The sequence below is a fragment of the Mus caroli genome, unplaced genomic scaffold, assembly GCF_978045245.1.
Source record: "Mus caroli unplaced genomic scaffold, Mus_caroli_1 scaffold_10, whole genome shotgun sequence".
Lineage (NCBI taxonomy): Eukaryota > Metazoa > Chordata > Mammalia > Rodentia > Muridae > Mus > Mus caroli.
The window spans coordinates 104,384,799-104,411,933 of NW_028227265.1; the positions used below are offsets into that span (position 1 = coordinate 104,384,799).

A 27,135-nucleotide genomic window follows, 5' to 3' on the forward strand; every position below is an offset into this window, starting at 1 on the left:
CCTGCCTCTGTCTCTAGAGTGCTGGCCTTAAAGGTGTGTGCTATACCACAGCTGGTAAGATCCAAGTCTTGATCCAGTATTTGTATTATGTGCAACCCCCAGAGAGACATCACATTTGCCTTCATTGCAGACACATACACTTTGTAGAATTTAGCAACGGGTGTTTTGCCTGTCATATGGTTACTTGAAATTCCAGCTGGTGCCAAAATGTTTTCGTAATTTATTTTTATTTATATATTTTTGAGACATGGTCTTACTGTGTAGTTGTAGCTAACCTAGGACCCACATGTAGATCAGGCTGGCCTTTAACTCATAAAGATGGGTCTGCCTCTAACTCCTCCCAAGTGCTGGGGTTAAAGGTGGGCTCCACCATGCCTAGAATTTACTTATTTTTTTTAAGATTTATTTTATTGTTTTGTTTTTATATGTTTGATTGCATGTGTGTCTGTGTACTCATGTGTGTGCCTGGTACCCATGGAGATCAGAAGAGGACATTGGATTCTCTGGGTCTGCAGTTACAGCTAGTTGTGAGCTACCATGTGTGTGCTGGGAACCAACCCCCAAGTCCTCTGGAGAGCAGCCAGTCTTACCCACTGCGCCGTCTCCAGCCCCTCATCCATTGTTTTGAAGCACATAGGGCTATCAGCTCATATCATACGGCAACTATCATTTTTTTAGTACATTTATCTTGTTTTGTAAGGGACGCTACATAGAATTATTGGTTGCCATTTTAAAGCTTTTCCTTTGACTGTAGCAGCTATTTCCAGGGAATAGTATTTCCATGAAACTATTTTTTTCTTTTATTCTTTTTAGGGTATTAATAAACCAGCCATGTCAACCTCTGAGGTAAACATCTCCAAGGAAAATGGTGAATATCTGGATGTTGGCATTGGGCAGGTAAAAGTACTCTTTGGTTTTGGGGGTTTGTTTTTTTCTACTAGTCATTGGTAGGAATAGATAAGACTCATTTTTAATGAGGACTGGCTTTTTTCCTCCTTCCAGGTGTCTGTAAAATACCCCAGGCTCAACTACAAACCAGAAATCTTCTTCGCCTTTGGCTCGCCCATCGGAATGTTTCTTACTGTCCGAGGGTTACGAAGGATCGACCCTAATTATAAATTCCCTACATGCAAAGGTTTCTTCAATATTTACCATCCAGTAAGCATTGAATAGCTGCTATATGTTTTTTATTCTTTAGAAATTAGACAGTTGTTAGTATTGATTAGGAAGAAGAAATTAGGAGCTGGCGCTGGTGTATGCCTTTAATCCCAGCACTTGGGGGGTAGGGGATATGGATCTCTTGAGTTCTAGGCCAGCCTGATCTGCAGAGCTGGTGGCTGGACAGCCTGAGCTAAGAAGTGATTAGATAGGAGAGCTGTGTGTATTCAGGTGTATGAGCCCAAGGACAGCCTCAGTGCTGTCTGATGGGTTTTTGTTTTTGTTTTGTTTTTGGGGGGCTCAGGGCCTCTCATTGACCTGGCCTGTATCTTGGCAAGCAGGCTAGATTGTCTAGCCAGTGAGCCTCAGGGATCTGCCTATCTCCACCTTCCCAGTGCTGGGATTTACAGGTTGTCAGGTTGGTTGTTTTTTAATATACGTTCTAGGGATCAGACTTAGTTCCCTTGCAGGTCAAGCACTGTATTGCCTGAGCCATCTCCCAGTCCACAACTGTACCTCTTTACAAAATAAATGTAATTATTTTTATCTCAGATACATAATTCTTCACTCTGTCTTATTAGGGATGAATAGTTAGCTGTTATTTTCCTATGCAGTTTGATCCTGTGGCATATAGGATTGAGCCAATGGTGGCCCCAGGAATAGAGTTTGAGCCAATGCTGATCCCACACCACAAAGGCAGGAAGCGGATGCACTTAGGTGAGTCTGTTAATAGACCTTGATAATTCTGGATGTGCTGGTGAGTATAAACTAAGTGGACTGAATTCTGTTCTTTGTTTTAACCTTGACATCTCACAGCATACTTTATTCACTCACGTTTCAGAACTGAGAGAGGGCTTGACCAGGATGAGTATGGACCTGAAGAACAACTTGCTGGGGTCACTGAGGATGGCCTGGAAGTCTTTCACCAGAGGCCCATACCCTGCCTTACAAGCCTCAGAAACTGCAGAAGAAACTGAGGCAGAACCCGAATCAAGTTCAGAAAAGTCCAATGGTCAGTGACAGGACATAGAAATGACCCGAGGAGGGATGCTGTGCTGTGGAGTTCTTTCCCAGGGCCTGCTTCCCTTTCCCTTTAATTATGTAGGGTCTATTCTGTGAGTCATAGTTGACCTTGAGCTATGCTAACCTTTCCTGCATTTTAATTGCTGAAAGTTAGGATGAAATTTTTGTGTGAGGAGGAAAATGTCAAAAGAAGCTATTTACTACCCTTGAAACATTTCCCACTTTGGATTTTTGAATAATGTTAAAAGCCTACTCTGTTAGGCATGGTGACACAACTCTTTAATCCCTCTGCTTAGGAGGCAGAGACAGAGGCAGGTGATCTTTGTGAGTTTGAGGCCAGCCTGATCTACATAATTAGTTTCAGGCTAGTCAAGGCTACATAGAGACCCTATCCCTAAAAGCAAAACAAAATCCTACTGTTAAGTTTCTACTTAAAAATAATAATAATTTATGTGTTTGTGTGAATAGTGGAGGCCAGAAGAGGGTACTGTATCCCTGATGCTGAAGGTACATGCATTTGTGAGCTGCCCAACATGGGTGCTAGGAACTAAATGTGTCCCTCTGGAAGATGAGCAAGTGCACGAACCTGCCCAGCCAGCCTGCAAGCTCCTTTTCCTTTCCCTTCCCTTTCAACAGCATTTGTCTTCACTCTTATGTGTGTGTGCGTGCATTCTTGAGTGTGTGTATGTATCAAGTGAGTTCCTGATGCTGTCAGAGGCCAGAGTCACTGCATCCCCTGGTATTGGTGTCACAGGGGCTATACTCTCCTTGATGGAGGTATTGGGAATTAAGAACAGTAAGTTCTTTCAAGAACAGTAAGTACTCTTAATTGCTGAGCCATTCTTACACTTTTTATAAGGTGAAGTGTGTGTGTGTGTGTGTGTGTGTGTTATCAGTTTCCATTGCTGAGGACTAGCTAGGATACTCAGTTTCCTATAGAGTCTTCTTGGTTTGCATTTAGTTTATAAAATTCAAGATACCTGACTCATGGATGTACAGGTGATGAGATGTGTTGATCAGAAGAAGAATTTGAACAAAATTAGTGTGACTTGAGGAACTTAAAAAATTGAGAGGAAGACAGAAGGGAGCTCTGAGCAGAGTACCTCATTATAAGTAAACATGGGGTCTGAGGGAGTGCAAAGTCTTTTAGATGGATGTGTTTGTGTGTATGTGTGTGTGTGTGTCTGTCTGTCTGTGTGTACATCTTCATGGGCACATATACATGTGTGCAATGTGTGTGTTGGTATGCATGCATGTGCAGGCCAGAGTGTCTTCCTCCATTTTTCTCGACCTTAGTTCATTTAGACTACGTTTATTTATTAGACTTAGTCATTCGGGCCTTTCCCTGATCCTGGAGCTCATCACCTGGCGCCCAGTCCTCCTGCCTCTGCCTCCCTGGTGTTGGGATTACAGCTCATGCTGCCACCTCCAGCTTTCTGGTGGGTGTCTGGGTGTTGGTGATAGGAGTGCAGTCCCTCGAGCTTGCAGGGTAAGCAGTTAGCCACCTCAGCAGAGTCATTTCTCCAGTCCTGTACTTAGCCCCTTACAATGGCCCTTCTGTATCCAGAAGCCAACACAGAGGAGCCTCCTGTGGAAGTTAAAGAAGAGGCTCCCATCAATGTGGGCATGCTGAATGGAGGCCAGCGTATTGACTACGTGCTACAAGAGAAGCCCATTGAAAGTTTCAATGAATATTTATTTGCTTTACAAAGCCATCTATGCTACTGGTGAGTGGTTTCTGTTGTTTTGTGTTCTGCTTTTTTGTTGTTGTTTTTTGAGACAGGGTTTCTCTGTGTAGCCCTGGCTGTCCTGGAACTCACTCTGTAGATCAGGCTGGCCTTGAACTCAGAGATCTGCCTGCCTCTGCCTCCCAAGTGCTGGGATTAAAGGCGTGCACCACCACGCCCGGCGTGTTCTGTTTTCTTGTCTTCCCTTTTGGCTTCTCTAGGGTTGAGCAGGGTCTCGGAAGTTCTGGCACCCAGCTTCACCCCAGTTGGCTCAGACCTTTAACATTTATCTTTCAATGCTTTCATGCCTGTAACTCTAGCATTTGTGATGCTGAATCTGGAGGATTTCAAGTGTGTAGGCAGCCTCTGAAATCCTCCTCCCTTACCCTACTAAGGGGTTAGGGGAAGAAAAGGAAATAAAAGAAAGCGACCCATTTAAAAGCATTCACAATATCTGTCACATGTATTATTATTAAATATAATTAATTGCCTGATGGATTGTAGATCATTAGTGGTGGTTACTAAATTTTGTGCCATTTACCAATACAGTTTCATCACCAACGAAGCAGAAATAAAGAAAAATAAAGCTAGAACAATAAGATGGGCACAGAGAAGTATTTTTAAAAGATGCTCACCTGTAATCAAGTATTCTGGAGGCTGGGGCAGGAGGTTTGCTGTGACCTTGTTTTATGTTGAGGAATTTATCAGTGGAACTCTGATAAGGGGTAATTCTGGTGTAATCACTGCCCTCTCGATATGGTAAATAATGCCAAACTAAAGCTTAGCCTAACCATTCACTATAAGGAGCTAAAGTAATGCCCTTGAAATATGTTCTCTTTACAATGCTTTCTTTAAAAACACTTAGTTATAGTTATTTGTGTGTGCATGTTCTATAGCATGTAAGTGGGAGTTAGCACAACTTGTGGAATTAAGCTGAAGGGCTCAGTCTTGGTGGCACATACCTCTACAGCTAAGCTAGTGCACTGGTCTTGTTTGTTTGCTTATTACAGAATTAAACCTAATTTAAAAACTTTTTCTTTAAAGCTGGAAATGTTGGTACATGGCTGTATCCCAGGACTTGTGAGGTGGAGGCAGGAGGATCCGGAGCTCCAGGCCATGTGCTGCTCTGTTTCAAGTTTGAGACTAGCCTGGGCTACATGAGCCCCTGTCTCAGAGCCCAAAATGCTAGACAAGAAAGAATGCATCTCCTAGTCTGGATTAATTTTTTTCTGAGTGGTGTGAAATTCAAAGGAAGATAAATAATTTAGAGGGAGGGAAGGGGGAGAGAGCGCAAGCACTCCATCTCATCCTGGGCCAGGGTAGTGGGTGTCCCCACATGCAGCTGTCATGTGTCTTGTAGTAATGAGAAAGAAAGATTTCCTTTAAGATGTAGATAGACAAATCTTCTGCCTTGTCTACTGATACTTTTGCGTTTCTTCATTTTTTTAGACATAATGTTCCACTTTATTTTTTTAAGATTTATTTATTTATGTATATGAGTGCCGTCTTCCTGCAGAAGAAGGCATCAGGTCCATTATAGAAGATTGTGAGCCACCATGTGGTTGCTAGGAATTGAACTCAGGACCTATGAAAGAGCAGTCAGTGCTCTTATTCGCTGAGCCATCTGCAGCCCAAGTGTTGCCCTTTATTAATTTATCACAGTTGTAAGTCAGTCCTCTGCTGGTAGACCTTTTACTCTTTACAGCATGTCCATGTTGCCCCATCCACTCAAGCCTTACTTACAAATGGAATTGCTGGCATAAAGGCTATATGCGTTTGTAATATTTGGTAAATGCTGCCGAACAAAGGTTACAAAAGCATTTATCATATTTATTTATTAGTGTTTGTGTATGCATGTGTCCTGGTGACCCGACTCAGCTTCGCAGGAAGGAAATGCTGTATTCACTGACTCTTCTCCCTGGCCCAGAGTGTCCACTTTACATTCTCATCACATACAGTGGACATTACATGGCATTACAGTGTTTCCCATAGCTTTTTGTGTTTTGAGAATAGATTTTTGTGTGATGTATGTACGTGTTTGTGTGCACATGTGCATGCAGGCAATGTGCACCATCTGTACTTATAGATGGAGGCCAAAGGTCACTGTCAGTGCCTTTCTTTCATGTTTTCACCTTATTTTTTGAGACAAGTCTCTCTGAACCTGGTTGATTAGGCCAGGCTGACTGGTCAGTGAGCTCTGGGGACAGACCAGTCCCATTTGTTTCCCCAGGTCCTGAGGTTGTAGTTCCATGCCTCCTAACCTGGCTTTCATGTGGCTCCTAGTGCTCTTAGCCACTGAGCCATCTTCTCTAGCCCTTAAAATGTTGTTTTAAAATCTATTATTATTATTAATTATTATTTATTATTATTATTGTGAGTGTGTATATGTGAATTGAACCATGTGGGAATTGAACTTAGGACCTCTGGAAGAGCAGTCAGTGAATGCTGTTAACTGCTGAGCCATCTCTCCAGCCCCTAGAGTTCTCTTTTTAAAAGTATTTATGTTATTCTGTGCATGAGTGTGAGCACTTGTGCTGTGGCCCACATGTGGAGGTCAGAGGACAACTTTTGGGAGTTGGTTCTTGCTTTCTACCTTGCTGAGGCCTGGTTTCTCTCATGCCACTGTGCTACACATACTGTGGAATGGCTGGCCTGAGAGTGTCTAGCAGATTATCCTGGCTGCTCTTCCCATCTCACCATAGGAGTGCTGCGATTTCAGATGCACACCAGACACACGGCTTTTACATGGCCTCTGGAGGTCAGACTCTGGCCTTGATCCCCAGGCCTTCTCTGTGGAGGTTAAGCTGAGAGACCTGCATGTGGAATTGTGGGGCCCTGCATGTGGAATTGTGGGGTGTAAGGGTTAGCTGTTAAAATAATCCCACCTACACAAGTGTGTGTGTGAACAAACATTTTGTTGCCAGCAATCCTAACACCAAAAGGAACAAGTAGTTGGACATCTGAGCTTGAAGCCAGCCAGAGCTATCACTTGCGATCCTGTCTAAAAATAAAACAAAAATAAACAAAAAAATCCCCCAAACAAATGAAAACAAAATCTTGTTCTTTTTTTGAGACAGGGTTTTTCTGTGTAGCCCTTGCTGTCCTGGAACTCACTCTGTAGACCAGGCTGGCCTCAAACTCAGAAATCTGCCTGCCTCTGCCTCCCAAGTGCTGGGATTAAGGGCGTGCGCCACCACCACCACCGCCTGGCGAGCCTCTTTTTTGTTGTTGTTAAGTAACTTATTTATTTTATATACAGTGCTGTTTTGCCTGCATGTGTGTGTACAAGGATGTTAGGTCACCTAGAACTGGAGCCACAGACAGTTGTGAGCCACCATGTAGGTGCTGGGTATTGAATTTGGGTCCTCTTGAAGAGCAGGCAGTGCTTAGCCACTGAGCCATCTGACCATTCCAGAGCCTTTTTTTTTTTAATAGAGACATTCAAGATTTTTTTTTTTTTTTTCTGAGACAGGGTTTCTCTGTGTAGCCCTGGCTGTTCTGGAACTCACTTTGTAGACCAGGCTGGCCTTGAACTAAGAAATCCACCTGCCTCTGCCTCCCGAGTGCTGGGATTAACAAGATTTTTTTTTTTTTTTTTTGATATAGGACCTTACTATGTAGACATCTAAAACTGTTCTAAAACTAACTTTCATAGTTTTGAGAATGTTGGTTCTAATCTTTTTTACCCAGTTTCTCCTTGCTTCCTGGGAAGGCAAATGCTCAGAGCTCCTATGGTATGGTCACTCCTTCCTTACTGGTTTTCAATGTAGACCCGAGCTGTGGCTCCCTGGTGTGGCCTGCTGTGTATGGCAGGTCCTTCTGTGCGAGTGCATTACTGTTAGTGTTTTGCTGAAGAGTTTTGTGTCCCTATTTGTGAGGGATAATCATTTTTAGTCTCTCATTTTTGGCCTTCTTTTGGTTAATAATGACTTTCAAAATAAATAGTTAATTCATTTTCCTGTTTTGGAATAATTTGAACTGATTTTTTTCTTTCTGTCTTTAAAGTTTTGTGGGTTTTTGGGTGGGGGCGTGTTTCGAGAAAGGGTTTCTCTGTGCAGTCCTGGCTGTCTAGAACTCACTCTGTAGACCAGGCTGGCCTCGAACTCAGAGAGTGCTGAAGAAGGCATGTGCCAACACAACCTGGCTATATTTATTTTATGTGTGTGGGTGTTTTGCTTGCTTATGTCTTTGCACCATGTGCCATACAGTGTGCCCACGGAGACCAGGAAGATGGCATTGGGTCCCCTTGGCTGCTTCAGAAGGGAGATAGACTAGAGAGTCAGGTTTTCTGAGCATGAGGCAAGATAGCTAGCAGGATCTGTCTATAATTTTAGCACTTGTGAGGCTGGAGCAGAAAGATATGTGCAAGTTCAATGCCAGCCAGGGTCACATAGCAAAATGTCTCCAAAAAAAATGAGAAAATTCTAGAGAATGTAGCAAGGCTCCGCAGTGGAAGTTTGCGAGTTGCTGGATGTCAGGGGGTGGAGGGGTATCAGAGTGAGAAAGATGAGAGTCTCAAGCTGGTGTTTAGGAAAAGGACTCTAAACCAGGAAGTGGTTATAAATGTAAAATATGCATATTACATATTTTTTTTCTCTCTGTATGGGTTATGTGTGTGTGCATGAATACGTATGTGCTCATGTGAGGTGACCAGGGAGCCTCAGCACTCAGCCGTCACTATGCTGTTAGCTATCCGAGGCTCAGCAGCCTGGCGATTCATGTGAGTGTTGTGTTCCACGCTCAGACCCCGTCTAGCCGCAGAGCCTTCTCTCTAACCCCATCTGCTACATTGGGAATTCTGGGTCATACAATCTTATTGCCTTTTCTAAAAAGCAAATAAGTTTAAAAATGAAGGTGATGAACGGACAGCTGCTCCTGTTGTTTCAAGAATGCCTCTGGGAGCTAAGAGTGGGTTTATGCTTGTAGTCCTGAGGCAAGAGGCTGAGGCTGGAGGATTTCTGTGAATTCAAGACCAGCCTAAGCCATAGAGTAAGTTCCAGGCACAGCGTGGGCTAGAGTGAGGCCTGCCTCGAGCAGTCATTTACCGCCTTTATGATGGAAGGGGCCAGCACCCCTCTTCCTGTTTCCAGACCACCTCCCAAACCACTAGCAATGGACCTTTAAGGCACATATTTTAAAGTAGTAAAAATTAATAAAAAGCTAAGGTATTTGTATAGATTACATGAAAAGCATATGGTACCAGACGGTTTTGTCTTTTCTCAATGTAAGTTTTTCTCTCCACAGGGAATCTGAAGATACAGTATTGCTGGTTCTCAAAGAGATCTACCAAACCCAGGGTATCTTCCTTGACCAGCCTTTACAGTAAAACTGACCCATCTGTGGCTGCTTAATGTAAGTTTTTAATGCAGTGAAGTGTTGACCACGTTATAAGGAACATTGGAACCTTGAGCTCTTTGTACAGCTCTGTCTACATCCCCGAGATCTAGGTAAAACTCACTTCGAGGACACTGGTTAAAATTCACAGGAAGTGTCCAGTGTCCACTCAGAAAAGGATTGGTGTACATCTTACCTTGTGCTTGGGATCCCAAGTTACCACCCAGCCTCCAGACAGGAACCTGGAAAGTCTGTATTAGATCTACTGTGGCATTCTCTGGTAGCTGCTTCCCCTGGGTGTCCACCCTGACCTTCTCCCCCTCTCTCCCATAGATGGATACTGAGGGAGACTGTCCTGAAAATCCACACGCTTGCTGCTGCAGCTTCCTTCTCAGCTACCTTGTGTCCTGCATGCTGCCTGCCTTACTCCACGGGATCTTCCCAAGAGAACCCTCTTTGGAGACTACTGGAAAGTGGGGGGGGGGGGGCACTCACTGCTCTGTATGAACGCTCAGCAGGTAGTGTAGCTAGGACGTTTACATATCCCAATGCTTTAACAGCAGCACTTCCTTGCTTCTTACATGGGAATGAATACAGTCTGTCTACGGGGCTTGGGGGGTCCCTCCTTATCCTTACAAACTGTACGGGTGGGAGTATATTAAGATGTAGAGGTACTTAGGGTTCCTGGCCCTCTGTTGTTCTCTGTGCTGGAGGGCTGAGCATCACTGGATTTGGGAGAGCTGCTGGCTTTTGAGCCAGCTTTTCTTTCCTAGATGATATGAAGATCAGACAGAAGCTTACTAATAACACAGTTTGCTCTGAACACTGTCAGTGGGTGGATTGGAGAACCACTGGTGCTGGTCCTCACAACTGCTTCAGCTTCTGTAACCCTGAAGGTTGTATTAACTGTGTGCCTGCTCTTTTACACCATATTCCAAGCCAGCGGTGAAGTTGAGGACATTACTGGGTAATACTTATTTTGAAGGTCAACCTGAAATGACATGGCCCTTCCCTGCTGTTCACGTTGTAGCACCGATTTAAGTCACCTGCTCCTTCCACTTGAGTAAAGGAAGTATGTGACATAAATGTCACAGCTTTTTTTTTTTTTTTTTTTTTTTTTGGTTTTTTGAGACAGGGTTTCTCTGTGTAGCCCTAGCTGTCCTGGAACTCACTTTGTAGACCAGGCTGGCCTCGAACTCAGAAATTCGCCTGCCTCTGCCTCCCGAGTGCTGGAATTAAAGGTGTGCGCCACCACTGCCCGGCTGCGTCACTGCTTTCTGAGGTACCATCAAATTGTTTACTACAGTTGGCAGTCATGGATTTGAGCATGCGAGCTTCTGAAGGAAACCCATGTCTACAGGGTCTGAGGAGCAGCTGTGTGTGCTGTGCACTGGGAGCTGAATCTGGATAACTCAAGGCACATTTATCATGAGGAAAGGTGACTTTACACTAAGTCTTCCCTTCCTTAGCATGTGCCGTCATCTTTGTCCTCCTCACGATTGTCCTTTATTTAACTCTGTAGATTATCTCCTGATTTCCACAGGACTCTTTATAGAGTGGCAGGAGAGGTGAGCTGTGTTTTGATTTTTTTCCTTCTTTTGTAAACCTATCATGGTATCCCGAGGCACTGCACATAACATGCCCTGAAACCCTCAGATGGCAGTGCCCTTTACAGACAGGCAAAGGGAGGGAAGCACTGTGCCCTGGACGTTAGAGAGGCAAGCGTGGCTCTCAGGCCTGGCCTGCCTTCCTGCTCATGGGTAATACTGGATGAGCAAGCTACTAAGGAGTCCCAGGTATATGGAACACTTTATTTTTTCTACAATATGTCTTGAGTAAGAATACCTGAGAATTAAGTGGTCTATTCATTAAATACTAAAAAGTAAGTTTTGTCAGTTGCTGTCTAGAGGTTTGTTTACTCTTGTTAGCAGAGTCACTACTACCTAAGAGTAAACCAAAGCACAACCAAGAGTGCGTTCTTGTGACCAAAGATGGGCAGCTTGGCCCTGGAGAGCTACATAAACCGCTGCACTGAGAAAGGCTTCTTCCCGCAGTCCGGTACTTACACCTCACCGAGATCCGCTTGTGGCGTTACCATGGCTGAGTGTTAAGACAAGGCAGTGTGGTGGCAAGGGACCTAGGTGTGGATCTGCACTGCGTCGTTTGTTATCGTGTACAATCTCCTGACCGAGGCTGTTCTAGACTCCAGTGTGACAGCATTTGTCTGTGATTCTGGCAGCACAGTTAGCAGGAGACTGTTTGCAAGGGGGGGGGGGGTGTGTTAGTAGCTCTGACTACCTTGCTGATATTTTGCACTTTTGAAATGTTTGTTTTATATGTGATTATATTTAAGACTTTAGTAAATGCTGAAATAAAACTATTGACCATTTGCCTACATTCATGTGGCCTTATCTATCATCAAGAAAATCAATATAGTAGGCATTTCCTCTTACGTGTTACTAAATTCAAAACAAAAGTTTTAGGCAAATAACTGACAGTAAGCTCTTTTCACTTGACTGATGTTTACATTCTCATGGACACTGTAGCTCAGAATTGAAAGCGGGCCTATAAATGCAGACAACAGAGCCTGTCCTTTAGCATCTGCACTATTAGCTTATACAACAGACACCAGCAGTTAGTTACATACACCAGATGGGAAGCCAGTCTTAATCTAGCCCTGAGTGGTTCTTATAAATTACAGACCGCCAGACACACTCTTCTGTTTCACTGAGAACACGTTTAAGACGATGTCAGAGCTGGGCAATGCTGGGCATGCTTTTAGTCCTAGCACTGTGGAGGCAGAGGCAGGTGGATCGCTTGAGTTCACATGCACACGCACACACACAGAGTATGTTATAGGAAGAAGTAAAGACTTTTATTTAAAGTATAATAACAATAAAGAAGCAGTAGCTATCAGTTGGTCCTCCATATGATGTCCTGGTAATAGCCTCTAGTTGTGCCATTTATTTCATTATGAACAAAGGCAGAAAATAACATTTATTTTCTAGATAATATCCCTAATTTTTCTTTCCTAATGTAGTAAAAAGTAAAAAAATTGGCCAAAATTGGATGTTTTATTATTTAAGGCTTAATGGAATGTTACCACAAAAAGTAAGCCAAATCAGAGTTTAGCTAGCACTGCCCTTATTTATAAAGGACAGGGATTATGTTTGGTAAATGGGGTCATGAAAAGCTTCCTTTGTGGAAAGGTTTCTTCTGGAGTGACATTTAATCAATGTAGACACTAGGTCTTAGAATAGCAATCCTATGGATTAACCTAGTGAGAGAAGTCCTGACAGAGCCGTGCCAGGCCAAGCACTGAGACCTCAGGGTCTAGCCTTGGAAGTGGGGCAAAGTGTACAGCTCTGTGGAGGCAAGTACAGTGTGGCTATGTCCTCACTTTGACCCTGAAGAGGTCAAGCCAGAAATCCTTGGTTTGTGCGTCCTGTCCAGTTAGGAGGGTTGATTTGCTTGTTCTCCACTGAGGTAGATTCAGCTAAATTTCCAAATGGTGCAACTCACTGGGCTTCTGTGAGGATGGAAGTTTGTGCTTGTCCTGAAATGGTTTATGGCACTCTACGTCAGTCAGAGGGGGGTAGTACTGCCTGTAGCAGACGTAGGCAAATGTCATTCCAATCACGGAGCCAACTAGCACATCTGAAGAGAGAAAATAGCACCCCCCTTTAAAACCATGCTAGGTGCTCCACAGTTACAGGCTACTTGGCCCTCCCAGTTATTCTGCTTGTAGGGGCTAAAAAAAAGAGCCCTGAACCTGTGCTATTAGATTCTTTAGAGCAACTTGATTTTATCATACAGTTACAGAACTATTTAGTCAGATGTTCTCTAAACATCAAATCAACACCCTCAGTTAAATCAGCATGGACTAAGTTAGAGTTTATTTACTTATTTATTTTGGTTTTTCAAGACAGGGTTTCTCTGTGTTGCCCTGGCTGTCCTGGAACTCACTCTGTAGACCAGGCTGGCCTCGAGCTCAGAAATCTGCCTGCCTCTGCCTCCCAAGTGCTGGGATTAAAGGCGTGCGCCACCACTGCCCTGTGAGTTAGAATTTTTAAACAAGTGTTTGACTCTAGTCATCAATTTGTTTTCACTATTTCAAGAATTCTGGGGCTGGAGAGATGGCTCAGCAGTTAAGAGCACTGACTGCTCTTCCAGAGGTTCTGAGTTCAATTCCCAGCAACCACATGGTGGCTCACAACCATCTGTAATGGGGTCTGACGCCCTTTTTGGTGTCTGAAGAAGCTACAGTGTACTCACAAACATAAATAATAAAGAATTTATTTTGGTGGCATACGGTTATGATCCCAACATTTGGGAGGCTGAGACAGAGGCCTGCTTCTGTCTAGGCTTGGCTAGAGGCGAGGCCCTGTCTTAAAAATAAAGGGAGCTGAGGCACAGTGATGTACACCTTTAATCCCAGCACCCAGCAGACAGAGGCTGCTATAATTCTGTGAGTTTGAGGCTAGCTTGGTCTACATAGCAAGTTCCAGGGTGAACTGGTGAAACCCTGTCTGGTGGGGTAGGGGTGTGTTAACAGTGAGAGCTGAGGAGCTGGCTGAGCAGGTAAGAGCATTTACACACAGTACACTCCACAGGCTGTCCCCACCTCCTCCATTGCTCCTTCACTCAGCCGATGCTTAGCAAGCCACCCTCTGCCAATCTAGGGTTAAAACAAGCAAAGCACAAACTCCTGTGCTTACCTTGCCAGTGGTGCTTGTAGTCACACGTGCGGGACAGTGCAATCACGGCTGCAAAGAGTAAAGGTGACAGAAAGGCACAGAGCCTCCAGGACTTCCCACGGCCTTGTGGTGTGAAGCAGTGTAACTTCCCTGCCAGGTAGAAGGAAGCAAAGGCCAGACCAGCAAATGCAACTAGAAAGGGAAGACCTGTGAGTTTTGTGTCCTGTGGGGTCCCCGTCACTCCTGTCCAGACAGGGCAGGGAGCAGGAGCAGGGCTAACCCCTCCTGATTACAGGGAAAGGAAAAAAAATGAAGGACTGTATTTTCTGTCCCAGAGTTAGTATTTTAAGTAACAGTAGTTTCTGGAATAAAAGTTATTACTGTGGACGGTGCTGTAGACTTCTCACCTATAAGTGGGAATCACAAAAATAATAAAATATACCACGCTGGGTTCCTGGGAGCTACAGAGGTCACAATGTCAAAGGCTCAGCAGCCCCTCACCAGTAGTAACTCTTGAATAAAGATTTTTTTCTTTTAATGACTAGTAAGAGATGGCTCATTCCTCCAAAGCTTTGCAGGTTAAATGTAACTCTATTTAAAGTAGGTATTGGAGCTGGAGGAGCCAAAAGTTGAGTCGGCAGCAGTTAGCTTTTGAGAGGACCTTGGTTCAGTTCCCAGCACTCACATGGCACTCATGCTGGTCTGACCCCCACCTCCAGGGGATCACATGCCTTCTTCCAGCCCCTATACTATGCACACACAAGAGCGGAACACAGACATGTAAGTATTGAAGTAGTTCACATGAAACTCATACAGGAAGAATGTCCACTGGGGAAGCTCTTTCGGCCCTCGTTCACCACATCCTTGTCCCCCGTGCACGTCAGATCAGAATGGGCCAGCCCATCGGGGAAGCAGCGGTAGAAGAAGTCTGGGCGTGGCCTGGAAGAAATATAATTTACTCTCTCAGGAAGTATTTTTCAGTAATAGTAGATGTCAATAATCTGTTGACCACTGACCACTAATGTCATAGGCAAAATAATGTAATGGGGTGAGATCAGTGTTTATACTGAGAAAAAGGCCACTTAGTCGTGGCCAATGTTCAAGTCAGTCTCTAGCACGTGATTGTATCTTAGCACAAGAGCAGCTAATCATATTGCAGCTTTAGATACATAAAGGTTGTCGCTGTGGTTAATACTCAGGGCAGGACGCAGACCAGGTGGGACACTTAGAACAGGCAGAGGGCATGGAGAGTGAGTTCTGGTGAGAAAGGAGAGACTAGTCTGAGAATCTTGAGAATATGGTGGGGGCTCAGGGAGGTTTGAGTGCCGAGGTCTCTCACTTACCTGCCCACTATCAGTTTGATTATGTTGGTAAAGACACCATTCAGAGCTAGGGCAAGGCTGGCAGCTGGAAAGCAAAGAAGCCCTTAGTGCCATCTGTTTGGGGAAGAGTAAGCCACCACCTCATTGCTTTGAGATAGAACCCAACCAGAATAAAAACCCAAACGGCCTAGGGGCAGAGAAGCGGAGCACTGAGGAACACCTGTGTGGCTCCTGTGTTAATAGGGAACACTTGGCCGTGGTGGCGCACGCCTTTAATCCCAGCACTTGGGAGGCAGAGGGAGTCGGATTTCTGAGTTCAAGGCCAGCCTGGTCTACACAGTGAGTTCCAGGACAGCCAAAGAAACCCTGTCTCGAAAAAACAAACAAAACAAACAAAAAGGAACACCCGTGTGGCGCCTGTGTTAATAAGCACATCCTCAACCGTACTGCTTTTTGGTCTCATGGGGTAAATGATGGGGTAAGAAGACATACTTTAGGGGTACAGTGGCTGAACCCCATAGCTACTTGCCAACACTAAGACAGGAACAAGTGGAACAAGGGCCACTTACCGAGGCAGGCTTGCTTGCTGTCGGTAGCGTCAGCTTTCCTTAGAAACTTGGCGAGGAAGATCAGGGACAGTGGAGTGAGAAAGGCAATGACCTGAAGGAGAGCACAGGGTCGGTAAAACCAAGTCCCTCCTGGCCTAAAGCACCAGCTGCCGCGCACTAACCAAGATCGGGGCTCAGATTGCCCACCAGACGCCTCGCCCTAGCCCTGGAACTCAAGGCCCGGAGGAGTCCGTGCCAGCGCGGGAGGAGGGCGGGAGGGCAGCTCACGCACAAACATGCGGCCGGTGGGGAAGTATTCCGCCTCCACGTACGGGTTCCTGTAGAGCCACAGCTCCTCGGGCTGGATCCGCCGCTGGAAGGGAGGGAGCAGCTCGGTCACCCTGGGGAGGAAACGGGGAAGATTGACAGGCTACTTCGGCGGAAGAACCTGCCGCCCCGAGCCGCTTAGGAAGTGCGAGCGCCCAGGGACGCCTGGGAGCGTTGACAGATCCTTACAGGAAGGCCACAAAGAGCAGGACCCGCACGCCCAGCTCGGCGCCCAGGGCCGCCGTCCCCATCCCGCCGTACGCGCGGATCAGACGCTGACGTGGCCCCGGCGCGCCGTGGTTCCGCCCGCCCGCCCGGCGTCCAGCGCCACCTAGCGAACTCCGCGGGGACTGACTACCAGCGGGGCCTCCGGGACACAGGAAATTCAGAGCTCATTTGCTGTGTTGTTTTTGAGTACCACCTAGCAGATAACAAGGACACTGTCCTCTGGTTGATCTGCATGACCTGACTATTGTCCAACCAGCAGGTCACCTTTGGGTCTCAAAGCAATGTGTCCTTCACCAACCACCCAGATCAGCTTATAGGACAAGAAAAGGAACACCATTCCCCAGAGATGCTTCCTCTACAAAAGCGAACCAGAAAATCCACTTTAAAGAAGCCATGTCTTTGGAGCATTTCGAAGGGAAAGAACTGGGCTGAGGGTGAGTGGTTGTATTTTTGTGTCTCATATCCCAGTAAACCGAACCATGAAATTACAGGTAAAGAACCAGCCCATATTCTTAAGTAGACCATACAGGACGATTTATTAAAGTCAACCTCAAGCAAGACCTGAAATCAATGGAATGCCATTAAAAGCTTTCCCACATTCTTACAGAAGCAGAAAACATATTTGAATTCTAAAGTATCTGTAAGATTAAAAAGACAGGATTCCAGTAAATACAATGTACAAAACCTGTCCCACCAGCACACATCAGTAAGAAGCTCAAATGTTACAGGCAATCTCACATACACTACACTAGTTAACGGCTATGTACAGGTTAACCAAGACTGGTAGGCTCATACTTTGCAATAAGACATTGGTCAATAAACAAAATCCTTAAAATATATTTTGAAGTCATGAAACAGTAATGCCCTAGTAGAATCCCCCTGGGGAAAATGAACACTAATCCCTTAGTGTTAGGAGCTCCAAGTCACAGAAACCAAAGAGACTGACTAATGGATGTTGACACTTTGATATTTCACAGCTCTACAGAGTTCATTACAGGTAAATACAGATGTAAACAATCTATCAAGAACTTTATTCAAAGAACACAAAGTGAGGGTGGGATCTGCAGGTATGTGTTTATTGTGTAATATTTAAATGGACACAAATAAATTTGCCATAGCAGTTGAAAATACACAAATCTTTGTATATAAAAAGAACGTTTTAGCCAGCTGTAATCAGTTAGCAACTTGGTTATTAGCGGCAATACAGTTACTTACCATAGGGTACAAAAATGAGATGTTAATTGATAACAAAAGTGTAATTTTCTCATTCCCTTTAACTGACAAGAATACCCTGTTGAGGCAAAATGGCAGATACTTGAAAGCCATCTGCACAGAGCAAGGTTCAGTCAGCAGGTAAGGAAGGCTTCTCGTCCCTTAACAGACGCAGTGAAGTCACAAGAAAACCAAGGACCGAATACTGACTTTGGCAACTTCTATTTTCCCTTGAACTTACATGTCAATGACTTCCAGAGCCTACTGAAGGACAAACAATACTTTTCTCCCCCCTCCTCCATACACAAATACAAGCGCTCACATCTGCCACTTTTGCAATGGATTGACAAAAGCCAAACAATTTATCCCCCCCCCCCCTTTTGAGACAGGGTCTCTCTACATAGTCCTGGCTGGCTGGGAAGTCACTAGGTAGGCCTTGAACTCTCAGAGATCCTCCTGCCTCTGCTTCTGGAGTGCTAGGATTGAAGGTGTATGCAACCACGCCCAGTGGAAATGGGTTTTTGAAACAAAGGTTATACATAGCATTTTAGGAGTATAACATAAGTGCGCCCTCTTCCCCCCACACAAGCATATGTTAAACAGAAAGAACAAGGAAAGGAGGCAAGGAAAGGAGAAAAAGGCAAAACAAAGACGCAGGGAAATCATTTCTAAACATGCAGGAGCCCGGACCTCAAAGGTGCCAACAAATCTTAAGATGCCCGTGTTCCCGTCGGGAGGACTGCATATCTGACAGTATACAAAATGATGCTTTCCATGTCTTAATTTTAAAACTGTAAAATATAAAATGAGAATCTGAAGTCCCAAAAAATTGAAGAGCCTGAATTCAAATGGGGCGGGGGTCTCGGTGTTAGGGGAACTACACTGTACCTTTCCCTCCCTTTCTCCCCACATTCCCATTCCCCTACCCAAGGTGAAAACTGTGACACTTCAGTCCATACAACAATCCACGGCAAAGCTGCCTACACTGATTCCTTCCTCCATCCCAGGAGGGACCAGACCTTTCTGTAACCAACCATTCTGTTACAAATAAGCAAAGACCAAGTGTGGGCGGTCCTTCCTGAAGGACCTTGCCATCTGATCACTTCCAAGCTGCCCTTAGCAGCCTGGCAGAGTCAGGGGTGGTCAGATGCAACAGCCACGTGAAAAGCAATTCAAGTCTAGAAATGAAGCAGTGCCTTGAGAAACATAAAGACCATACGCTGCTCACGCTCAGGGAGACAGAGGCAATTTGTCTCCCTCTCCCATTAGGGCATGACAAGTGGCTGGCAGCATCTTAGCTCCGTGGGGAAGTGCCGCAAGAGGAGTGTTGTTTTGACAAGATTAGCGGCAGGTCCTGGAGAGCCGGGTCTATGTTCTGAACAGGTAACGGGAGGACTTCAAACTGTAGTCTGGCTTTGACCCGAAACAGTAAGAAAGTACTCAAAAAAGAAGCCACTGCATAAAAGCTGCCTACCAGTCCAGCCGAGTATTTCACATGAGCAGACAGACCCTCAGTATCTCAGATCCATATCACTTCCACAAACACTGCAGTGGGAGACACTGACAGAAGCAGTGGGCTGCAGGCCCTTATTATCTCTTTAGTTTCAAATACTTCCTAACTCAGTATGTATGTATACACACACACACACACACACACCACTTATATATATAAAACATTTTATATTTATATATATATATATATGCTATTTATATATCACACAGAAAACTCAGTCTATTCTACAGCTTAGGAAAGGTAATTTTTGAGAATTAAAATAAGAGTAGGTAGGGCTTGCAAAGCAAAAGTGAAGATAACACCTCCTCCACTCTGCTCCCCACCCTGACTGAAATCAGAGGTCACGTACTGCAGCACACTGGCAGTGATGAGCACTGGTCCCATCCTGCTTGGCCAGACACAGGCAGCTACCCTGGTGGCCCAGCGACACCTACAAGGCACAGCGCCTGTGGTGGCCTCGTGCTATCATCTCTAGATCTTTCCAGCCCAATTTCTAAAGCTTTCCGCTGATCATCAGAACTCCCATCTTCCTCCTGAGGTTAGGAAATACCACTAGTATCCCATGCTGCTTTGAGTCCTTTATTTCTGGGCTGAATAAAATCAACCACAAATGCTGTATACCAAAACCATATTAAAAAGCTACCACCGAGCAGCTTCAGGCTGAGTAAGCACAGTGCCTTCTGCAATGTCACTGACACAGAACATGGAACGACTGACAGTGTGCATATACTTAAGTCAGTCAGCCAACGCTCTGTTTCCTAACCCTCAGTTCTAAGACCCAGGCTGAGATGATGGCACAGGCATGTGCCCTTGCACTGGCATTGCAGAGGCAAACTTGGAGCAGGAAGGCTTCTGAGAACAAGCCTGTTAGTCATCTAGTAAGAAAAGATCTGAAAAGTGCAAAGTCCTTTTATAGATATAAAACCAAGCAAGCCATAGCAGAGAAGCAGAAGAGAGATAGGTCAGGGTAGGGTGTTTATAAAAACAAGATGAACCCTGGGGCTTACTCTATAAAAGTTATCAGATACTAAAAAGCATGAGGTCAAAAAGGAAACAAGATACAATCTCTTATCGGACATTGTTCTCATGAGGGTTACATTTGGAATATCAAAGGAAGTCGCTTATCAACAAGTTTAAAAAATGTTATGTCTGTATAAAATAAAATTTAATATGATAAAACCCAGGTACTCTTACATTATTGTTTTAAAGGACATCAAACTTCATAATTGCTCAAGAGCAGACAGTTTAGTGTTTGCGTGGGCTGTGCTTCGTCGGTCGTAGGGACTGCACTGGGTGCTGGATACCGTGCTGTCTTCCTCCTTATGGGAGCTTGTCTAGCCAGCAGGATTACCACAAGTGCTAGACTAGGTAAATGGCAGTTCAGGAGCTTAGAGAGGAACTGTAGTGTCTGTTGCCTATAAATTGCACATTTATATATTTTTTTAAAAAAAAAAAGAGGCACAAAATTGCTCTTTCTTTTGTCCAGAGATGAGGTCTGAATTGATTTGTAAAAAAATAAAAAAAGGACAAACGCACCTAACACAACTACAGGGTGTCATAGAGCATCTCGTGCCCTATGTTAGTAAAGTATAGGTTCTTGAGGAGAAGAGAGCCTACTGGGTACCTCCAGTAAGCAGTTGAAATGCACTGAGAAAGTTCATATTTCATGGTAACACTAGACTTTTATTTAGTCTAATGTTATCATGTCTGACATGATTTCACACAAGTAATACTGGAATAGATGGATCCTAAGTGCTAGATGCAAGTGAATTCTGTGGGCCGACGCCTTGGTATGCTTGGGTCTGTACTATTCAAACCTCAGCCATGTTTGCAAACACTGACTTTGTGGGGGGCGGTTTCAAGTGCTTTCTACGTGGAGCATCTCTGAGGCTCCTACATACCCTGTAAAAGAGCAAGTTCTTCCCCTTATGCAATGGGGATAGTCTTAAGTATTGCATAATACTAAGTAGAAATGGTTCACATATAAGGTAGGGATGTTCCTGCCCACTTGCACCATCCTTAAGTTAGGAAGTCAACTGACAAAGTCTATTTCATATAATTCAGATTCCGTTACATAGCTTTACCAGGAAGCATGACTGAGTGGCCAGCTGGCAAAGGAAACATGATTGGCAGAGGGAAAGACAGAAAGTAAAATGCCCTTAAATTCCAGGTTAGACTGGAGTCTACATTAAATTGGTCAGAAAATGGTGCATATATGATCCAATGTTTGGTCTGTGCCTTATCTTTCTTTAGCCCCTTGCCAGTGGTCAGGACAGCAGGAATGAGCACTCCCCTATGCATTCACATCCCTCAAATGTTTCAGAAAATCGCAATGAGTGGAATGCACTCACTCCTTGTCCCTCTAAGATATTTCTACGTAGAGTTGGCACACCATGAAGCCCAACCAGTTTAAGACCACAGAGGTAAATGCTGTCAAGGAGTTTGTTTTCAAGAGGCCAGTTTGAATACTTGCTGAGAGCCTTCTCAAGGCATGTGAAAAAGGAAAGAGAAGTCAGCCAATCCACGGCTCAGGAAAGAGGTATATAAAGGTGGTCCCGCACGCTTGCACACACACGCACACGCACGAGCATTCATGGAGGTTAGATTGTTTGAACTACACTTCTCAGAATTCCTAAAAATGAAAATAAATACAGGAATGTCTACTTTCCCTTTACATAACCCAGGATTACATCTTAGGCTTTACACTGATCGTATCGACAAAACCTTCTTTTAATTTTCTCTCTCTCAACTCTAAAAACAAGGACACCTCTTTTGCTGATTGCAAGACACTGAAGCACAATGAAAGACAAGAAGAGACCAAGGGAATTTTGCTGTCCACAAAATTATCCCCCAAACAACAAAATAGAAACCCAGACACCAGCAAGTGCTTTAGCCTGTGTGAGCTGGCGCCCATCCCCGTCAAGGCAGACTGACAGCAGGACAGGCGCAGGTGCGGCCTCTCTGCACCTCTTCTACTGAGAGCAGCTGGAGGAGGTCACCACCGCTCACTCCTTTACTTCTTCTCCACTGTCTTGGGATTCCCATTTACATCTGATCTTGCTCCAGTATTCTGGTGACACAGGAGATGCGGGGTCGTGGCTGGAGCAGCAGAGACGACCTTCTAGTGCAGAGGGCACCAGAGCCCCTTTTCCATGAGCCTTACAGAATGAGTGTGGACAGAATTCACAGAAGGAAACGGCTACACTGCCACACTCATCACACCGATGCCACGGGCACTCCCACTTTCCTAATGCAGGGGTGGGGAGGAGAGGGAAAGTACCTGTTAGCTTATTTCTTGATTACCCACCCAAAAGCCCAAGAGGTACCCCTCCCCTTTTTGGAGACAGAGCCTCATTGTGTAGCCTGGCTGTTCTGCCGCCTGTTTCCTAAGTGCTAGGATTAAAGGCATATGTTATTCACCCCATTTTGAAACAAGGTCTTTCTCCAAAGTGTAGGCTGGCCTCGAACACCCACAGATCCACTGGCCTGTGCCTCCCAAGCACTGGGTTAACAATGGGCACCACTGTACTTGGCTTGTACCCTACCTGCTTTGCTTAGAGAATCCATCTCCAAACCTCAGCCAAACAAACTTCTGTCTTGTAGTGTTTTTTTTATGAGCTACTGGCCCAAACCCAATGTCATAGGTGCCAACTGCCACCCATGGTGACCATAAACAGGAAATGTGCCCTCAGTACCACATGAGGTGTATGTTATTTGCATAGAAACAGATTTCCGACGAGTAGTTTTGTTTGTAACGTTAAATGTTTCTGATTTCACAGTTGCATTAAAGACAGCAATGTATCCCAAATCAGTGGTGAAAATGGAAGCAGAGAAGGGCTTGCAGGTCTGGCTTACCGTGGGGTGGCTGAGTCAGGTTAAGGCATAAGAGGTGGTAAGCTTTGGGACAGTCTTTCTTGTCACACATGACCAGTTCTCCACCATCCCCACACTGAAAACAATAATCCTCATGGATTTGCTTTGCCTCCGCTTTGACTTTCCGTCTCTTCTTCAACTTGGCATTTTTTGTCTTCTCGTCAGCTGCTGATGTGCATGCAGACTGGCAAGACAGACAGACCAGGGTTTTAACATCGGCTAACGATGGCTTTACACAGGAAGGAGCACACAGTGAATCTCTGCATGTGTCCTAAAGACAGCAGGGGGCTGACCCCAGAGGACACTACAGTGAGTACAGCAGCCTGTCAACGCTCGCTCGGCTGGGACTCTACCAGGCAGCTGTGGATAAGAACTACAGTACTCTCTTATCTTTGCCTTCATTTGTAAATCTATTTTTATTTGATGTTCACTGGCATAAGTCTGTATGAGGGAGTTGTATCCCCTGGAACTGGAATTACAGACAGCTGTGAGCGGCCACGTGGGTACTGGGATTTGAACTCTGGTCCTCTGAAAGAGCAGCCAGTGCTTTCTAACAACTGAACCTGCTCCCCAGCCCCTTCCTTGATTTTTTTTTTTTTTTAAAAAGAGAGGGACGTAGGCCTTCATTTACATGTTTCTCAAATTAAGCTGGCTGAGTTGGTGGGTGCTTGGAGGAATTAGTCAGAAAAACAAGTCCCCTTAGCCTCCTCTGACTCTGGCCTTGGCTGGGGCCACAGCAACAGCAGCAACAAGGTGGCCCTGGTGTTTTCAGCAAGTGGGAAGGTGAACTCAGGACCACAGACCAAGTCAGGAGCCGTAAGTAGCCATAGATCATAGAATGTGGTACGGAGGCAGGGTTAGGGAGCCACTGGGCAGCTGACACTGGCAAGACTGCAGACGGAGCCCTCCTCTGTGATGCCACACGCTTCTGTTCAGGAGTGTGAAGTCCACCAGAGGAAGCTGCCATGTGGTCAGTAGTAGGGCTCCACTGGCATCCACTGTGTCTGGATTTTGTCAACTGTACATCACTGGTGAATTTCAGTGATGAAATTGCCCCAGAGGCTTACGAGAAAGTGGTCATCTAGAACCCGTGTTCTGGCTGCATGACACCATGACATGGGGCCCTGGCAGCGGCACAGGCAGCAGTGGGCATCTTAGAGAGCAACAGCGGGCTCATGACCTCCGTGAGACCCTCCTTGGTGAACATAAACACCCCTCATCCCCAGCCTCAGGTACAAGGCAACCATTTCTCCAGAGCTGGGTTGTTTACCAGATACTCCCAGGGGCTTTGCACACCTTGGTGGTCTTGCCTACCAGCACCACAGCTGTCCCTCAGAGGGACAGACAGATTTGCCTGGGGCCCACATTGTCTGCTCCCACAGTGAAGCATTTTGGATAAGCATCTAGACGTTCAATGATCTTTAATGACTTGCTCCGTATTACATGTCTGTGTGGGTACATGCAGCTGCTCGCAGAGGCAGGAAGAACCAAATCCCCTGGGCTGCAGTCACAGAGAGCTGTAAGCTGTCTGACTTAGATGAGGGGAACTGAGCTGGGGTCCTCTAGAGGGGCGAGTGCTCTCCAGCACTGAACCATTAGGCTGGAGGCACTCCAGCCTAGCACCTGGACTTCCAGGCTGCCCGCCGTTCTAGGGCATGATGGCAGCACAGTGACTGTCATTGGCTACTACGGAGTTTTTAAAGACAAGTTCACTTTAATGAAGAGTCCTGACGGCTGAGCTATTTCGTTTGTTTGTTTGTCTGGAATGGTAGATTTCACTGCAAGCGCTTTTACTCATCAGTGTTCAGACTTCAGAAAGCCTGAGGTGTCCCCGCAATGACCTATAATTCACATACGACAACGTATACTTTTGTATTTCTGCAGGGTTTTCTGTTTGTTTGTTTGTTTGTTTGTTTGTTTGTTTTTGGCTATCCTGGAATTAATCTTCTTTCTCCCAAGTTCTAGGATTTGAGTCACCACACCCAGGTAACACTCACCATTTTAAAAGTATATAATTCAGTGAGTTTTATACATTTCAGAACCTATCAGACCTTACTAAAACAAGCTTCATTATAAAGTGAGAATAGCACGTTGGGTGTGGTGGCCTCCGCCTGGACTCTAGTGTTTGGGGAGTGAGGGTAGAAGAGTCAGGAATCCAAAGTCATCCTCAAGAACGAGAGAACTCAAGGCCAGCCTGTGCTCCAAGAGATCTCAAAACCACCCCCATCTCACCACAGAGCTGAGGGAGCAGCAGGAATTCTGTAACAAAGCCAAGCAGGTCGTAAGCTAACGTCTCTAGCACATCCCTTTCCTGCCCTGGGTGGAGCGCTCTGTACAACTGACCTTTGGCCGCACTCCTAGAAATCCACTACAGTTGTCTGCTCCGCAGTGGCACACCGTCCTGCCGTTGCCCAGACAGTCCAAGTTATAGTTAAACGTTAACTCCATCCCTGAAACACAAGAGAAACAAATTATTCACAGTGACGTTAGGAGGGAGAAACACTGCCAGACACTTTCACGTAGACACACGGTTCTGAGACAAAGGCTTGTCCCAGGCTGGCAAGTTGGCTCGGGGTGAAAGCTCTTGCCATGAAAGCCTGACAATGGGAGCTGGATTCAGATCCCTTGGCGAAGCAGAGCCCTAGGAGTTCCTGCCTTGTCCTTACAAGCACATATAAATGCATGAATCACATAATTAAAGACTCTTCCTTCCACACCCCATCTCACTAAAAACAACGATAGAGAGGGGCCTTGTGGTCAACAATCCCTGCCCACCTAAGATGTTCTAAAAAGAGGAAACCCTTCAGCAAAAAGTGGAGAAAACAATGAAATAAGAGCTCTGGGCATGGGACCTATGGTCGGGAAGGGCTTCTAGGGCTTGAGAGATGGCTCAGCAGTTAAGAGCACTGACTGCTCTTCCAGAGGACCTGAGTTCAATATCCAGCAACCACATGGTGGCTCACAACCATCTGTAATGGGATCTGATGCCCTCCTCTGGTGTGTCTGAAGATAGCGACAGTGTACTCACATACAGAAAATAAATAATTTTTTTTTTTAAATAAGGGCTTCTAGCCTCACCCTCTTTCTACAGCTAAGCTCTAGTTTCTAAGTGACACACTACTGTGGTGTCATGACAGTGTTAGGAACGCCTTCCACTGTGAACCAATGAGCACTTACAACTGTAGCTCACTCACCACACACAGCCATGCTGAGCAGGCTTTCACCAGGTGCCCTAGCTACTGAGCCGCCCTTACCAAGCCCCTAAACTTGGAAAACTAGCTGGTTCTGCTGACATGCTCGGCAGGAAGGAAAGGAGAGCAGTAACCATGGCTCCGAGGCTCCTCAAGTCTAACCGGAAACAGAATGATCTTTAGAGTTGAAGAAGAAAAGAAAAAGAAGCCAGCTGGTGTGGGCACAGCAAATTGCTTTCTTAAAAAAGGATTTACTTGGACTGTTTGTAATTACGTGTATGTGTGTATGTGTGTATGTGTGAGTAGGTGTGGGTGTCCATGGGAGCTGGAGGGCTCTGACCCCTGCAGCTGCAGTGCAGCCACCCCACATGCACGCTGGGCATTGATCTCCGGCCCTCTGCAAAACAAGTATAGATGCTCCACTGCTGAGCCATCTCTCCAGCCTCCATGAGCTAATTAATTACCTTTAGTATGTTTTAAAAGCACAGAAGAGCTAGGGCATCTAGTTCTATTCTGCAGACAGCACTATTTTGGAAAGTGACGTGTCTGCACTGTGGCAGACCCTCCCATGTCCTCTTCTGCAAAAAGTCTGGACAGGTTTTCTCTTAAGATGTAGTTTTACCAAATTGGCAAGTAATGCCCAGTTGTCTGATCTGAATAAACACTCTGGGGCCAGGCCTTTAAGACAGGCTTCCCCCATGGAGGGACCCCGGCAGCAAGTCACGCTTTACCTGCAGGAATGTCACAAAGAGCAAATAGTCCAACTCGAACATCTCCATTTACAGTCCACTTCTGTGTCTCACAGTTTGGATTACAACTGTGGTTCATGAAACGAGAATAATTTCCCTTTGGTCCAGCATCAATTATACGGTCCTTCAGAAAGAAAAAAAAGTGTGTGTGTGTGCGCGGGGGTGCTTCGACATAAACTAGATACAAGCCCATTTAGAAACATCCAGTTAGGGAACACCAAGACAGTATCATT

General features: G+C 45.4%; 3 protein-coding genes across 10 annotated transcripts in view; 1 reads left to right on the forward strand and 2 right to left on the reverse strand.

Moving 5' to 3' along the window:
- The window catches only part of Ddhd2 (DDHD domain containing 2), a 31,121-nt gene extending 19,482 nt beyond the window's left edge, over positions 1-11,639 (forward strand). For both annotated transcript variants that reach the window (XM_021169791.3, XM_021169790.3), the window contains exons 12-18: positions 814-897; positions 1,003-1,158; positions 1,773-1,875; positions 2,000-2,170; positions 3,749-3,908; positions 9,153-9,260; positions 9,576-11,639. In XM_021169791.3, coding sequence (XP_021025450.2) covers positions 814-897; positions 1,003-1,158; positions 1,773-1,875; positions 2,000-2,170; positions 3,749-3,908; positions 9,153-9,234 — 756 coding nt within the window. In that variant the 3' untranslated portion in view covers positions 9,235-9,260; positions 9,576-11,639. The remainder of the gene's footprint in view (positions 1-813; positions 898-1,002; positions 1,159-1,772; positions 1,876-1,999; positions 2,171-3,748; positions 3,909-9,152; positions 9,261-9,575) is intronic.
- Positions 11,640-12,091: 452 nt separating this feature from the next.
- Positions 12,092-16,437, reverse strand: Plpp5 (phospholipid phosphatase 5). 2 transcript variants are annotated; one of them, XM_085844052.1, is made up of 7 exons: positions 16,326-16,437; positions 16,102-16,210; positions 15,831-15,921; positions 15,283-15,346; positions 14,754-14,878; positions 13,961-14,089; positions 12,092-12,899 (listed from the first exon to the last, which is right to left on the reverse strand). In XM_085844052.1, exons 1-7 carry the CDS (start codon positions 16,385-16,387, stop codon positions 12,739-12,741), a joined length of 741 nt encoding a protein of 246 aa, XP_085700178.1. In that variant the 5' UTR covers positions 16,388-16,437; the 3' UTR covers positions 12,092-12,738. The 2 variants fall into 2 exon arrangements, with proteins under 2 accessions (XP_085700178.1, XP_021025634.1); XM_021169975.2 differs by having other exon boundaries at positions 13,961-14,131.
- Positions 16,438-16,555: 118 nt separating this feature from the next.
- Nsd3 (nuclear receptor binding SET domain protein 3) overlaps positions 16,556-27,135 on the reverse strand; it is a 119,838-nt gene continuing 109,258 nt past the window's right edge. For all 6 annotated transcript variants that reach the window (XM_029480236.2, XM_029480240.2, XM_029480239.2 and 3 more), the window contains 4 exons: positions 26,885-27,026; positions 25,306-25,412; positions 22,945-23,146; positions 16,556-22,336 (listed from right to left, as the gene is read on the reverse strand). In XM_029480236.2, coding sequence (XP_029336096.1) covers positions 22,095-22,336; positions 22,945-23,146; positions 25,306-25,412; positions 26,885-27,026 — 693 coding nt within the window. In that variant the 3' untranslated portion in view covers positions 16,556-22,094. The remainder of the gene's footprint in view (positions 22,337-22,944; positions 23,147-25,305; positions 25,413-26,884; positions 27,027-27,135) is intronic.